The 15,396-nt window shown below is 45.3% G+C and overlaps 1 protein-coding gene across 2 annotated transcripts in view; it reads left to right on the plus strand.

Moving 5' to 3' along the window:
- The window catches only part of PPP1R1B (protein phosphatase 1 regulatory inhibitor subunit 1B), a 57,634-nt gene extending 47,245 nt beyond the window's left edge, over positions 1-10,389 (plus strand). For both annotated transcript variants that reach the window (XM_033169834.1, XM_033169833.1), the window contains 4 exons: positions 553-603; positions 3,689-3,760; positions 7,452-7,595; positions 9,478-10,389. In XM_033169834.1, the coding sequence (XP_033025725.1) occupies positions 553-603; positions 3,689-3,760; positions 7,452-7,595; positions 9,478-9,581 (371 nt within the window). In that variant the 3' untranslated portion in view covers positions 9,582-10,389. The remainder of the gene's footprint in view (positions 1-552; positions 604-3,688; positions 3,761-7,451; positions 7,596-9,477) is intronic.
- Positions 10,390-15,396: the final 5,007 nt, after the last annotated feature.

The following is a 15,396-nucleotide window of genomic DNA, read 5'->3' on the forward strand; positions in this document are numbered from 1 at the left end:
AAAAAAGAAAGCGAACTTGTAATATTGGATTTGAAGATTGAAAAAATACTGGTTTGTAGATGATAGAATGGCTGGATTTTAAGGAATGGATATTATATTGCAGCTTCAGGACAGAAACCTGGAAGTCCTTTGACTGTCTTTCTTTAGTTTTTCCTTTATTTTCCTTTTCTCTCCCTTTCTCTCTCTCTCTTTTTTAATCCTCTCTTCTTCTTGTCTTTTCTTCTTTCCTGACTTCATTCTTTTTTAGACTAAGTAGCTGTTTATCTTAGCATATTATAAAAAAGATACTTTGAAATGTGCTTTTCGGGGGGGCGCAAGGGTATGCATACCCCCCTAAACATTTTGTGAATGTTTACTGTATTTTGTCATTTACTGTATTTATTTTTCCTGATTTGAACTATAAAATGGTGATTTTCTTGCGTCAGTATGAGAGTACCCCTAAACATTTTTTTAAAGAAAAAAGCACAGTATCTATGAACGAAAAAAAGGGGGGAGATGTTTTTGACCATGTCTTCCTTTCCCAACTCATATTTCTTCATTGTCTATTACAGCCATCCCAGTTGGGCCCAGCTTCCAAGGCAGCCTTGCTCAGGCAATGCACTGGTAAGAAAACACCTTCCTCTCATGTCAGATCTGCATCCTAGTGATCTATCCTGGTTGCATAATCAGAGCAATCAGCACTGGAGCTGTCCAAAGTCAACGGACAACCGCCCTGTGGGCTTTGCGTTGTGCAAAAGAGGGTTTCTCTTCCCCTTCCATGATAAACTGCATGTGCCAATAGTCTTGCAGACTATTGTGAAAGTTACAGGAGGCTCTGCCCATCTTTTTTCTTCTGGTTGCCTTAATCGGAACATATGAGGAAGCTCTGGTTAAATAGCGAACAAGCAAGGAGACTTCGGTAAAGATGGCGTCAGGTCAGAAAGTTGACCTCCACAATCACACAACTTTAACCAATTTTAATTTGGTTTTAACCAATTATTTTATCAACCTTTTTCATAACTTGGAACAAGCAAGGAATGCCTGCCAGTCTTACAAGGGAAATCCAGGAGGTGCCAAATCTACATCAAGTGTTTTAAAATGTAGAACTTACAAACTGAATACGCATGATTTATATAGCATTCCATGCAAAGGCATGCCTAGGGTCCCTTGCGCCCTTGGCAAGGACCTCTTTTGTATTCTCCCCCCCAAAAAATCTCTTTACCCGCAATAGCCACATTAGAAATGACAACATTTTATGCTACCCAAGTACGCAAAGCATCCAGAGTGAGGGCGAGGCGAGGAGGAAGGGCTGAAAAATTGGCACGCCTTTGTGCCATGGCGTGAGAAGGATGGGAAGCTTTTCCTGGGTTTATCTCTCCACACTAGAAGCAGCACTGCACCATATACGTATTCATCATACCACCCCCCCCATAGTCTCTATCTACCTTCATACCATCCTGCCACTTTCCCTACCACTCAGCTCCCAGCTTACACAGGTAGCTGAGGCAAGGAAGAGAGGAGATCTCTTGGGTGTTATTAGTCCCAGGTTCCTAGTGGCAGGAGCCCAGCAGGAGTGGCAAGGGAGAAGAATGTTGAAGAGCTCAGCCTCTCAATCAGCTGATATATATATCCCTAGATTATACACTCCTTAGATGCAGCTCAGGAATGGTGTGCTTGAATGCTCCACCTTACCTCCCCCAAAAATCCCAAACCCATATAGAAAAATGTAACACCTGCTGTTTCCATTACTGTATATGGGAGTACTCTTACATGCATTTCCCATCTGCACTCTGAAAGTGGTACAGTCTGGCTGGAGCTGTATTATGGTCCATGTAGTTTGGCTCAGAGTTAAATATATCTCCTTCTGATCCGCATCTGAGATGTTCAGCACTTTGACAGAATGCTAGATTGCTGCTTTCCGCACATGTATTGCATTCACTGGGAATTGTGTGGGCGTGACTTGTTAATTTACTTCCGTTATCCTTGGCTCTTAATAATTTGCATTTTTTCCTTCCATCACTAAATGATCTGTGTGTATACTCTTGGTGTTTTTGATATCGACCACCTGCTTTTCCTTTGAAAGCACAGAGCAGCGTGCATGGGGCTCCATCACAGTACTGACCTTAGCTTCCGCAACGCTACAATATCAAGTGCTCCCAGATTTGTTCATTGGTCCATATGTGTGTGTGTGTGCGTGTGTGTGTGTGTGTGTGTGTGCTGCCTTCTCACTGTTCGGTGTGCATTTGGCAACCGCTGGCTGTTGCTTATGGTCCTTCCAGATACGGCTTAATACTGCAAAAGATTGAAACAAAATTTTAAAAAATCCTTCCAGTAGCACCTTAAAAGGTAAAGGGACCCCTGACCATTAGGTCCAGTCGTGTCCGACTCTGGGGTTGTGGCGCTCATCTCGTATTAGTGGCTGAGGGAGCCAGCGTACAGCTTCCGGGTCATGTGGCCAGCATGACAAGCTGCTTCTGGTAAACCAGAGCAGCGCACAGAAAACGCCGTTTACTTTCCCGCCGGAGCGGTACCTATTTATCTACTGCACTTTGATGTGCTTTCGAACTGCTAGGGTGGGCAGGAGCAGGTACTGAGCAACGGGAGCTCACCCCGTTGCGGGGATTCGAACCGCCAACCTTCTGATCGGCAAGCCCTAGGCTCTCTGGTTTAACCCACAGTGCCGCCCGCACCTTAGAGACCAACTAAGTTTGTTATTGGTATGAGCTTTTGTGTGCAATGCACACTTCTTCAGATACTGCAAAAGATTGTTGTTGAGAGATTGCTGCAAAAGACAACAACCAACAACTTGCATGTGTGAGGAGCACTGATCCCACAATAAATATATATCTGGAAGCACCCTTGGAGAAGATTGCTGTTGCTATAAAACCAGTTGACTCACAAAGATGCTGCAGCCTCTGTTATCCTACCTGATAACGTTGCTGCTGGATGCCTCCAGATTTAGTTAATACAAGACCAACAAGAAAGACCGCATCGTGTTTAATTGGAACACACTTGTACGTGAGTCTTCAGACTAGTGAAAGAAGCACACAGTCAGAGGAGACAACATACCGTTTTTTCGCTCTATAGGGCGCACCCCTCGTTTTAGGGGAGGAAACAACAAACAAAAATTTCTGGTTTTCCTCTTCTAAAAGCCATGTTGTGTTTTTTGAGGAGCAGCTAAAAGTTTTGCAGCTTTTTTGCAAAGGGGGGAAAAGCAAAGAGGAAACCCCCATTTTATGGGTTCAACTCACATTTCCTGCAGCTTCTAAAGGAAAGGGAGCCTTTTCTACAGTTTCCAGACAGATATCTAATCAGCCAGTCATATGTCGCGGGGAAACAACACCCTCCCTCTGCAGCACATTCAACAATGGAGGCCTGGGCAAGGGGGGCGGGGCCTGAAGGGAGCCAGGACCTTATCTCTCTCCCGATCTCTTGCTGATCAGCTGCTGAGCAGGGTCCTTTCAACACTCCCCTTTCTCTTTGTAAATAAAGAAGCATGATCCTCTTTGGCCCCTGGCATTCAGCTCCAGGGACCACCAATCCACTCCATAAGACGCACAGATATTTCCCTTACTTTTTAGGAGGAAAAAGTGTGTCTTAGGAGCGAAAAATACGGTACAAGCGCGAGAACGCACACAATGGGCATTTGTGGGTAGTGAATTTCTCTCTCTCCTTTTTCCTCTTCAATCACCATTGTGGAGCCTGAGAATCTTGGAAAACAAGCCCAAAGAATCCGAGCATCCCGTCTATCCTGCACTCTCCAAATCACAGAAACGGAAAGGTAAATGCGTGTGCGACAACTGCAGGGCTTAAGTGAGATTTATCCCTCGGGTTATATTGGCGAAGGCAAAAAGCTTTTGAGAGTTAAAGATGGCATGGCAGGAGCATCGTTACCCACAGGGTACATAGTACCGGTACTTTGTGCTGTTGTTGTTGTTGTTGTTACCACCCCACCTTTTTCCCTGACGGAACTCAAAATAGCTTACAGATAAAAATAAAAACCACTAAAAGCATAGGGGGGAATCATTTTTAAAAAACAATTAAACATTGATATATTAAAACTATATAATATATAAAACCTTTTAAAACCATACGAATAATTACAATAAAAAACAGCACGGCACCAGCCCTTTCATTCAAAGCAGTCAGTTCCCAAAAGCCTGTTGGAACAAGAAGGTCTTCACCTGCTGGCAGAAGGACAACAAGGAGGGAGCCAGTCTAGTTTCTCTAGGAAGGGAGTTCCAAAGCCTGGGAGACACCACCAAGAAGGCCGTCTCCTGTGTCTCTGCCAAGCACCCCTGTGAGGTGGCAGGAGCAAGAGAAGGGTCTCCCCTGAAGATCTCAAAACCCAGCCAGGTTTGTCTGAGGAAATAGAATCCTTCAGGTAGCTTGGACTAAATCTGTGTAGGCTTTATAGGTCACAACCAGCATTTTGAATTGTGCCTGGAAACCGACGGGTAGCCGGTGGAGCTGTTGTCGCAAGGGAGTCGTATGCTCCGTACGACAAGCCAGGTAAACAATCCGACTGCAGCTCTTTGAGCCAGCTGAAGTTTTCTGAGCACTTTCCAAAGGCTGCCCCCCAAAGAGAGCGTTACAGTAATCCAAATGGCATGTAACTTAAGTCGTGCGTCGCCGTGGCCAAATCAGATAGCTCAAGAAGCGGGCGCAGCTGGCTGTGCACGAGAAGGTTATGCAGGATTCTGATGCTCTCCAAAAAAAAAAGTTTTGAAAGCTGCGAACAATGGCAGTGGTGGGCAACTCTCTCTCTCTCTCTCTCTCTCTCTATCCTCTCTCTCTCTCTCTCTCTCTCTCTGCCTTACCACTGTCAGCTGCCTGTAGGAACTCTTGTCCTTCTCCAGCCACAGTCTCCATGGAAACAGAATCATAGGCAGATTGGTACATATTCTGTGAATACAGAAGAGGACTCTCTAAAATGTTGTGGTGTGTGCCTTGCCTTCTCCACTACAGCCCCTTTGAACAGGAACCTTGTACCATTTTTGAGGACTTAGAGACGAGCGCTTTTTTCCTTTCCCAGAATCCTCTGCTGCACCATATAGTGGCCAAGAGTTAAATGTCAGGGATAGCTGCCAGCCCTGAACATCAAGGTTTCATTGCTTATATGCTTGGGGAAGAAGAGTTTTATAGGCTTGTGGTGGTTACCCGCTGGATCCTAGTGCTCTCCTCTATGATACTACTGGGGATGGTGGACAACGGGCAGGATGAGGCCCACCAAGCCATTTGAAGTGGCCTGCTCCGGTCTTCAGAGATCAGTCTGTGAAAGGCAGAGACAGGGATTGCCTTCCTTACTGCAGTGTGTAAGGCTTCTCAGTTGCACAGAGAGCCTTCAGACACAGAGACTATTAAAGCTGTTTGATCAGCAAGCATGTTAAATATTATATACATACATGACTTAACAGCGAAGGCAGTTGAGGTTTTTTTTTCCCATTCTGTCACTGCAAAGCTTCATGAAACGAGGTTTTGTCCTATCCGCGTGAAATTTGGCATAAAGAATATGCCTTGGGTGGGTTGAGGGCAGCATAATATGGTGAAATTTCAGAAAATCCTGGAGATGAATGACTGAATTAGAGCAGCTCACACTTTTTGCGTTCAGGTTCAGGCACCCCATGTTCCCTGCCATCATCATCATCATCATCATCATCATTATTATTATTTATTATTCTACACAGCCAAAGCATACCTTACATTTGCCCATTTGGGGCTGTTTCCATTATGTCGAAAACTTGTGCCCGTTTCAGGGATCTCCCTTCTGCTGGTCAAAATCTGCTGTGTATAAATCTGGAACCGTGAGGTTTCAGAATTCCCATTCTAATCAGTCATTTAACTAAGAGCCAGTTGTTCAAAACATTCCTCATTGCCAAACACTGGCTCTTCCCAGAGGGAGCTTGCTTCCCAGAAGAAAAATGGCCATCGCCAAGGAGGCGGCTGCTGTGGAAGACGGTGGGTGGGAGAAAGGGAACTGCTGTGCTTGTTTTGGTGTGTGCAAAGTGCTGCAGCACGAGTCCTGGGTGTGCTTGTGAGTGAATTGCTGCTGCATATGTGTGTGAGAGGAGAGTGTGTGTGTGTTAGACAAAGGGAAAGCTGCCATGACTGAATGGGATTTGAAGCCTCTGGCTCCACACACCCACACACCCGCCCCGGGTGATTCCTGCTGCAACTTCTTTTGAGATCTCTGCCCTGTTTCTCAGCAGTGGATCATGGCCCCATACATTTAAAGCAAGTGGCTTTCCCTCAAAGAACCTTGGGAACTGTAGTTTGCCCCTCACAGAGCTACAGTTTCCATGATTCCTGGGGGGGGGAGGGGTTGTTGCAAGCTATTCTGCCTTAGCTTTAGGCACTTAGGGTGATAACAGCAATAGACTGCATGCGAGGCCTGGTATTGTTCTGGACCCATTGAGCCAGCTTATTATCTTTATCATAGTTCGTTCCATGGTTGAAGAACCGTATCAGGACTATAATATAGTCCACTACAGCAAAAGCGGGATAATGTTGAGATAATTATAAAAATGGTCTCCTTTAGAGGGCTGATGTAATATTACTAAGATAATACAAGTTATTTTGACATCTTAAAGGGCAGTATAATTCTTATGTATTATACAGGGTGCCCCCCCCACTCCCACTCCCACCACCAGAGGGGGGTAATGGAATTCACTGAATGCTCTTTTCAATAAACGAAATAAATTCTAGAGGTTTTTGTAACCCTTCAGTTTAAGCAGAGGCAGATTTTTTGGGGGGGGGCAACCGGTTTGGCAGCACTGGGTGCAGAGCCTGGGGGGGGGGCACAAGGGGCATTGCAACAATGAGTTAGAATGGAAGGCGAGAGGCAGGAGGTGCCAAATTTTGATGATGTACAGGGCGCCACTGAAGTGTCAGACCCCAAGGTCCACCACTGGTTTAAATCTTTAACACAATTACTGAGTGTCCTTCTAAACCAGAAAGGATGCAATTGCAAGTTAAGGTACCTGTGCTGGTGTATCTATATGGGGTCTAAACAATATGGGATGTATCAAAACTGAGGCTCCTTAGCATTTCCACGTTTTCCCGTGGCACACAAGTAATTTTTCAGTTCCCTTTCTCTTTAAATGGAAGGGGTATTTTATCCCAGAATTAACTTGCAGTGAGGTGTGAATGCCCTCGTTTGATCTCTGCTGCCTAGAGCTAGTGTTCAGCCTCCAAACAATTCCCCCGCACCTGATCTAGCCAAAGCTGTTAGGCCAAGGGCTCCGGTATTACCAGGCTGAGCATCAGGGAAAACACCCCAGTGCTGCTGTGGAGAGGAGAATCACTCTCTCTCTCTGATCTTCCAACCATTTTTTGGCCACGGTCCGCCAATGTGGCGGTGGCGCCTTCAGGCCACAAGCTGAGGGTTAGCCACCCCTGCTCTAAAGGATGCTTGCAGGGCAAAATATGTTTTGTCACTTCTTGCTCGTCACCGTGACACTTGTTCCCGTCAGGTGGGCAGAAAGTATCCTTTGCTGGATCCGTAGAGGAAGTCCCCAATGAATCTGAGCAACCGGAAGGTGCTGAAGGCGAAGCCCAGGACCAGCAGAACCAGGAGACAGAGGTGGGACCGGAGCAGGGAGACCCGCCACTAACAGGTAATGTAGCTGAACAAAGGAGCTCTGTCTCTGGTGGTTGCTAATCAGCACAGTGCCTAGCTTAGTCCTTGGCTTTTAACATGTTGCATTTCTAGTGTTGCAAAAGGTTTTTTTTAAAAAAAAAAAACTTGTATGTTTTGCCTGTTTGCCTCACAAGAACCCTGTGGAGTAACCTGAGTAAGGCTGAGTAAGGGGCTGATCCATGGGCAGGAAATTTTGTTTATTTGGTTTTTCATATTAAAGTTTTACAATCACATATCCAACATCCAAACAAGATTACAAAGAATCTCCTGGACTTCCCTCCTCCCCTCTGTAGGTCCTATTGTAAATCATATTGTAAATACAAATCTTTTACATCTCCATTATGTCCAAAATTCACCATTGAACTACAAGTGTTATTCCAATCCTACTAACGATTCTAGCTGTTTACAATGGTTTTCAAGATAAATTATAAATTTCCCCCATTCCTTATCAAAATTTTGGTCTTCCTGATTTCTGATTCTTCCAGCCATTTTTGCCGTTTCGGCATAATCCATCAACTTAATCATTCTTCTCTTTCCGTCTCTGGGCCTTCTATGAACTATTTTAAGTTCACTTTACAACGCAAAGGAAAAGTATAATGCTGGTTTAATACTGTGTGACCACCATCTCTCAAACTGGGACCTCTTCAAGAATTTGCTGTGGATCACGAGATTATGCTCTGTGACGTGAGACATGAAAGATAATGACTGACTCAAGCCCCCCTCCCCCCGTGAGTTTCACACCAGGGTAGTGATTTGAACCCTGATTGCCCTGGTCCAAGCCCAGTGCTCCATATTCCATAATCCACACTGGCTCTGGTTTAAAATCATGGCTGGGAAGTGAATTATCTATTTATAACTAAGAGTATTTATCTCCCACATTTGGGCCCTACAGAGTCCCCCACCAACCCACCATCAGCAGGAATGTCTTCCTCACCCTCAGCTTCCCTATACAGTATAGCTTAAAAGTTGCCTTAGCTGACTGGTCTAGAACTACCTGATTTTCAAGGGTCTTGGTCTGCATTCGCAATTAGCCAGGCGCCACTCGGGTTTTGCGACTGGCAACCAGCCCTTTGCGACTGGATGGAGATGTCTGGGCACCCCCTTTGGCGCCTAGCATCTCCACTTGCCTGGCTGCAGTCAGCTGATCTGCCAGGCACCCCACAAAATACCCGATTCGTCCAGCAGCGCAGTCAGATGGACAGGGTGCAAAAAACAAATTGATGATGATGTTGGTGGTGGTGCTGTGGTCTGGGTGATGTTCCATGTCCAGAACAGAAATTAATCCAGTGAATATGATCATTATTCCCTGTTGTTGTTTTCAGCCTACAAACAACACAGAATGATTATGTAATCAGTGGTGTTTCCCCTCCAGTTTGCACCGACTTCCCTTTGCATTGAAATGATTGGTGCAGAATAACATAATGATAATGCAATTATGAAAAGTTCAACCACAGTGGGCAGTGAGACAAACAATGTAGGCTTCATCAGAAGCTGGAGTCCTGCACGCGACTGATAAAGGGTGGAACGGAAGTTGATGCCTTCTTAATTCCCTAACTGTGACAACCATCTCATCCCCTCTTTGCTTTGGATTCTACAAGAGAAGACTACTTTTTAAAAGTTACCGGTAGTTTAGAACCCGTTTTGACTGTCACTGCCATTCAGCAGGAAACCCTGGGAATAGGAGCCATGGGGAAAGAGCAACGGGCTTCTTACATGGAAATGTCAGCACCTTCGCAAATGATGGCTGCCAGAGGAAAAACCATCTTTAAAGTGATTTGAAACTGTTGTAAAATTTTGGCATGTAGATTCCCAAACTCTCCCCCCCCCCAAATGCTTATGTTTTTCCTTTCCTTCTGTAGATCATGTTATGGAACTAAGTCGCTCTAGCTGCGAAGAGAGACCCCCCTGCGCTCTTAGCGCCGAAAACCGTTCCTCCCCACCCCCTATCCACACCACCACCTAGCGCAAGCAGTGAAGGGTAGAGTCGGGAGCTGTCCCATTGATGGAAAACTCTCCTTTTTCACCAAGATGGATTGGATTATTTCCTTTTAACAACTATCTTCTATTTTCTGTTCCAGATTTGTCTTTCATTTCGCAGTGTTTGGTTTGTGTGAATTATTTAGCACAAAGGGAAAGGAAGTGGGAGGGGAGCCACAGTCGCTGGTATCTAAACCCTCCACATTCAGAAGGAATATATCATCTTTCTGACGGCCAGAGGCTGAGCACGAGTGACAAGAGGGTGGCTATCTTTACTGTGCCTTTGCTTGTGAGGTTCCGGGGGTTTGGGGTGTGTGCATATGAGCTGTCGTTGTCCACAGGGCTGCTCGTTCGGTGTAATCCAGGATGGCGGTTCTTAACACTTTTTCACCCATCCAGATCTGAAATTCTAAAACTAATATGTGAGACCAGTGAAAATAACCAGGTAGCTGGCCTGAAGACCATTGTTAGATTTCCAGAAATCAAGTTTGAAAATGCACAACTCGCAACTGATAAGCTGGAGGGGAATATCTGGAATTGATTCACTTCTGAATCCCTGCCACCACCACCTCTCCCTCTCCCTCTCCCTCCCCCCCTCTCTCTCCCTCTCTCTCACCTGCCTCCCCAATGCCCCATTCATCTCTCTGGAAGCTGCAAATTAAAATCTAATCATTTTGTATAGTTGAAACTGCTCTCTCTCCCTCCCTATGTTCTTAGACCCTTGCTCCGCCACCTGTGTATTGGGCAATGCCTTTCCATGTGCCTCTCTGCTCTATTAAAGCTTTGTAAATAAACGAGATGTTTGAAGAGTGTTTTATGGAGGGGTGGGGGGAATGGTCACCAGCCCCGAGTAAGCCAGCCCTTCCTCACTGCATCAGCCAAGAATGACAGAAGGAAAGGATTTCATAACGGCAGGAAGCGTTTATCTTTTGCAAATCAACCCTAAGTGCATGAGCCATGATTCCTGGACAGGAGGACAGGGTTCGGGAGGTAAAAGGCTTAATTCCCAATGATTCCCAATGGGTGGACTAGGATACTCCCAGTCTCTCCATCTCCCTTAAAACAGTAACTCTTGCTGCCAAAAGGCAGACCAGCTAAAACTCTTGTGGTCTGGGATTTTGTGATATATATTTTTTTCTGCAGGAAAGAAATTCAATGGCTACTTAACACTTGTGCTTCCAAGACAGCCGCTACTTTTTTGTGGGAGGAATTCAAGCCGATGTCGGAAATTCAGGTGTACGCAATTAAAACGAATTAAAGGGCTCAGTCACCCTGTGCACAATAAATCTGCTTTTAAAAAGAATCACAACTTTTTACTGTTTGGAAATTGATGAGGAAATGCCTTAAACAGTGGATGGAAAGGTATGTAAATGACCCACAAACCAGGATGTAGGACAATGTTCATTGTTGTGTAACTTCCTTGTGGCCCAATAAACATCAACGCTCAATAAAGATCGGATATAATCTAACTTCTGGGTAAGCTTCCTTCAAGCAGCTCAGGATGCTTACAAATAGGTAAACTGGAGAGGCCCTCAATCAGCAACAGTTGACAGGGCTGATGGATCATTTACAACCTCCCTTCATAGTCTGCGTAAGAGATCCTTACATATTAAATACAGTAGTCACCTGAGTTTTTGATGGGGTGAGGCAAGATCATGATGGCTGCCTGTACACTCCTCCAACAATACCTATTATGTATGTATTAAACTTGAAAGCTAAGCCTGCTGCTTGCTTGTGTCTGGTACAATCATGCACACCTTATTTGAGAACTAGATTTAAATCACCTCCCCTAGCATGAAACCACAGGTATTCCACACCTATCAGCTGATCACCCATTCCCACCACCCTTCTGAGTAATACCCCTCCCCACTCCCACACTATATTTAAGGATCTGGTGACTTCTGTTTCAGTGTATCTGAAGAAGTGTGCATGCACACGAAAGCTCATACCAAGAACAAACTCAGTTGGTCTCTAAGGTGCTACTGGAAAGAATTTTCTATTTTGTTTCGACTATGGCAGACCAACATGGCTACCCACCTGTAACTCTCCTAGCATGAAATTGCCTGTAATTGTGAACACTTGAATATGCAGCGTGAAATTTATACAAACATTTGTCTCCCGAAATGTGAAAATGAAGGGGGAAATTTATGTTTTGAAGCTAATATTTCTAAAATTGTCTGCAGCAGAGCATGGCATCCAACCCCATGCACGCAATGTGGCTCTGTGACTCGCCCGAGCAAACTATGAATCACTTGTTCATCTCTCCTCAGACAGGCGTCCTTGTTTTCTGTCTGTCAAGTGATTGACTTTGTACAACTGTGTATGTCCACTAGGTGTTTGGTTGATTTCCCCCTCCACTGTCCCCCCCATCCCACCCCACCCAGACTCTGCTCTCAGTACAGCTACACAGGAAAAATCTACTCCCTTCTAATACTTTGTGTTAGTATGGAAACAGGTTTTTTCACGCCAGCTCCCAGCTGGGACCGTGCATATAGCAAAGGGACATTGTTGTTGCCAGAGAGCCACTTGCAAGTCGTCACTCGGCCTTCTGCAAGGAAGTGAGTAAAGCCAGCTGGGTCTTGGCACCTACCCCACTTGAGGAGACAAGGGCTGTTTTCATGCCGCCTTAACTGCTCCAATCTTGCCTTCTCTTAATCAAGCTTAGTCTGTTCCTTGATCCTTTCCGGGGGAGCTGCTCAGAGCATGTAGCAGCTTGTTCTCGTTTGGCTAGCACATGGTGTGATGGGATGAGGTGGCAAGGTCTGGATAGTGGAATGGTGCCCAAACCTTGGCGTATTTTTCGTTCTCCAAGGCCTCAGTTGTAGGTAAGAGGGCTGACCGACGTGTTTCAACTTGCCTAGAAAAAGGAATCCACACTCCAAGGAATATCATATGTGAATGGGGCGACTCGGGATAGTTATCCAGAATATAACATCAATATATGTACATAGCGTAGATATGCGCAGACTGAGTGCTCCATTTTCTGCTTCTTCAGCCAACGGAAAGTTCAGCACAGGCTGAGTAGTGTCAATATTTGGAAGAGTGGGAACCCTGAAGGTTCTGGGAAAGTTTCTGGGACTTTCCTGTCCGTGTGGTTTCTCATGTTAGGAAATCCTCGTGCAGAGTCAACATTTCTTTCCCCCCAGCAACCACTTCTGTTGCAACAGGAATCAAGTGCTGCACTTCTCAAAACTGCAAAATCAAGTTGCTAGGACATTGCAGCTCTGGCTAATTCAGCAAGCCCACTGCAGAGGGCTACGTGGAATAGGCTTGCCAACCTGTCATGGAGACCAGCAACTCAACTTCTCCCCACCTCTGCCCCATTTGGATTAAGGTTACGGGCTGAGGACACATAGAATCGTAGAGTTGGAAAGGGGCCCTGAGGATCGTCTCGTCCAACCCCCTGCAAAGCAGGAATAGGCAGCCGCCCCGTATGGGAATCAAACCTGTGACCTTGGTGCTATCAGCATCATGCTCTAACCAACTGAGTAACATGAAGCGACCATTTTGTTCAGTGCTGGATTTATGTATAAGCTAAACAAGCTATAGCTTAGCGCCCCACTCTCTTGGGGGCCCCCATAAAATTTAAAGGGGAAAAAATGGATGTACATTTCCAAAATATAAGATAAAAAAAAACAAATAAAATAAAACCTGCAAACAGCAACAGTGTTTTGCGTTGTGTAGGCTCCTATGATGTAAGAAATGGAGCCTGCTAGCCTGCTCCCTAAAATATCACTGGTTTGCTCATTTCTATATATAGGGTGCCTACATTCTGCATGGACTGGTTGCATGGCAACATGTGCAAATGGCTTTAGATACCTATTAGGTCCATAAATTACCATATAGCATATATTCAACACAAAAAACAGGGACAATTTGTTGTTGGCAAAGGACAGCTGGACATATACAGCGCCCCATTACCTTCAGTAGCTTAGGGCCACATCAAACATAAATCCGGCCCTGATCTTGTTGAAACTAAGCCAATCTAGGTCTGGTCAGTGCTGCGACATGTGACTGCCTGAGAGCCACACATATGCCACATTGAGTACCAACATGGGAAAAAAATGGGCTATAAATGCAAGAAAATAAATAGAAAAATTTGTGCATACCTTATAAACAGATTATTTCCACTCAGTTTTTAAGTTACATTTCAGTTATTTTGTCTATACAAAACAAAAATCATTCCCGAACAACACATTATCCCCAGAACATCCCCCTCTCCTGCAATGCTTTAGTCCAGGCTGTGGAACCTCAGGCCTACTGGGTGCAACTCTCCATGTCCGTCTTTCTGGCCCATGGGTTTCGAACTACACTGTGCCCTCTCTCCCTAGGCCAGGCCCCTCATCTGCCCTGCTCTCTGGAGGCTCCTCCTCAAGTGCTTTTGCCCGGCTGGCATGTGCCCTTGAAGTGTGGCGATGCTTCTTGTGGGCCTGGTTGAACAGATGGCGAAGGAGTGTAGAAACCCCTGGTTTCTGTGTGGCTGAAGTGTAGCCTACCATACAAAACCAGGAGCCCTGCCCTTTTGCCTCTGGACTCACCAACCGCTGGCATGTAGCATTCGGAAGGCTGCCCATCAGGAGAGAACGCAGCCCTCAGGGCAGAGAAAGGTTCCTCACTCTTGCCTTAGGCCTAATGCTCAACAAAAAGAAATGCAGAGCCTCCAAGTGTCCCTGTTTTCCAGGGACAGTCACAGATTATCAGAAGCCATCCCAGTTTCCGATTTGATCCTGCAGTGTCCCACTTTTCCTTGTTGTCGTTTAGTCCTGTCCAACTCTTCGTGACCCCATGGACCAGAGCACACCAGGCACTCCTGTCTTCCACTGCCTCCCGTAGTTTGTCAAACTTCATGGATCACTGCCTCGCCGTGGCAAAGGGGCTTGAATAACTCAGAGAAGCTATGAGCTACGCTGTGCAGGGCCACCCGAGACGGACAGGTCATAGTGGAGAGTTTTGACTAAATGTGATCCACCTGGAGCAGGAACCGGCAAGCCACTCCAGTATCCCAGCCAAGAAAACTCCATGTACAAAAACAACAGGCACTTTTCCTTAGGACATCCTTATTTTTACCGGAGAAATGTAGGAGGGTATGGAGTAATGCAAACCCCCCCCCCCAAGCCAAGGTTATAAGGAACTATACCACCTTAAAAAGCATCTGAAGGCAGCCGGGTATATGGACTTTAAAAAATGTTTAATGTTTTATTATGCATATATATATATATATATATATATATATATATATATATATATAGGAAGCCACCCAGAGTGGCTGAGGCAACCTGGCAGTCAGATGGGTGGGGTATTATTATTATTATTATTATTATTATTATTATTATTATTATTTTGGCCATCCCTATTTTCTTTGGAGAAACGTTGGAGGGTATGCAAATGTGGGAAGCCATACACAGGCATATTACAAAATTTACAGTCCCAAGAGCTCCAGGAACTCCAGCCAAATACTACTAAATTCAATGCAAACCAAATCTTGTGAGGCTCTTTAACTAAAAGGACCTCAGTCCAGCTTCACTGCTTTCCAGTGCTGCAAGCTGTATGGAGACGGCAAAAGCCCTTACAAACCACAGCCTTTGATATGATGTAATCATCCACGTAAATATCCAAGGATTGAACCGAGGGCGGAAAATCTCAGAGGTGAGTCAAGAGCAAAGGTAACTTTACTGCTCCGTCTCCCATCAAAATGAATCACCGAGGAACCATAAACAAATACAGGTTTTTAAATATATAACAGTATCACTCAAGACAAACAAAATTCTCCACGGGGTTGCTGGCTGTTCCCCACAGCCCGA

The sequence above is a fragment of the Lacerta agilis genome, chromosome 14, assembly GCF_009819535.1.
Source record: "Lacerta agilis isolate rLacAgi1 chromosome 14, rLacAgi1.pri, whole genome shotgun sequence".
NCBI lineage: Eukaryota > Metazoa > Chordata > Lepidosauria > Squamata > Lacertidae > Lacerta > Lacerta agilis.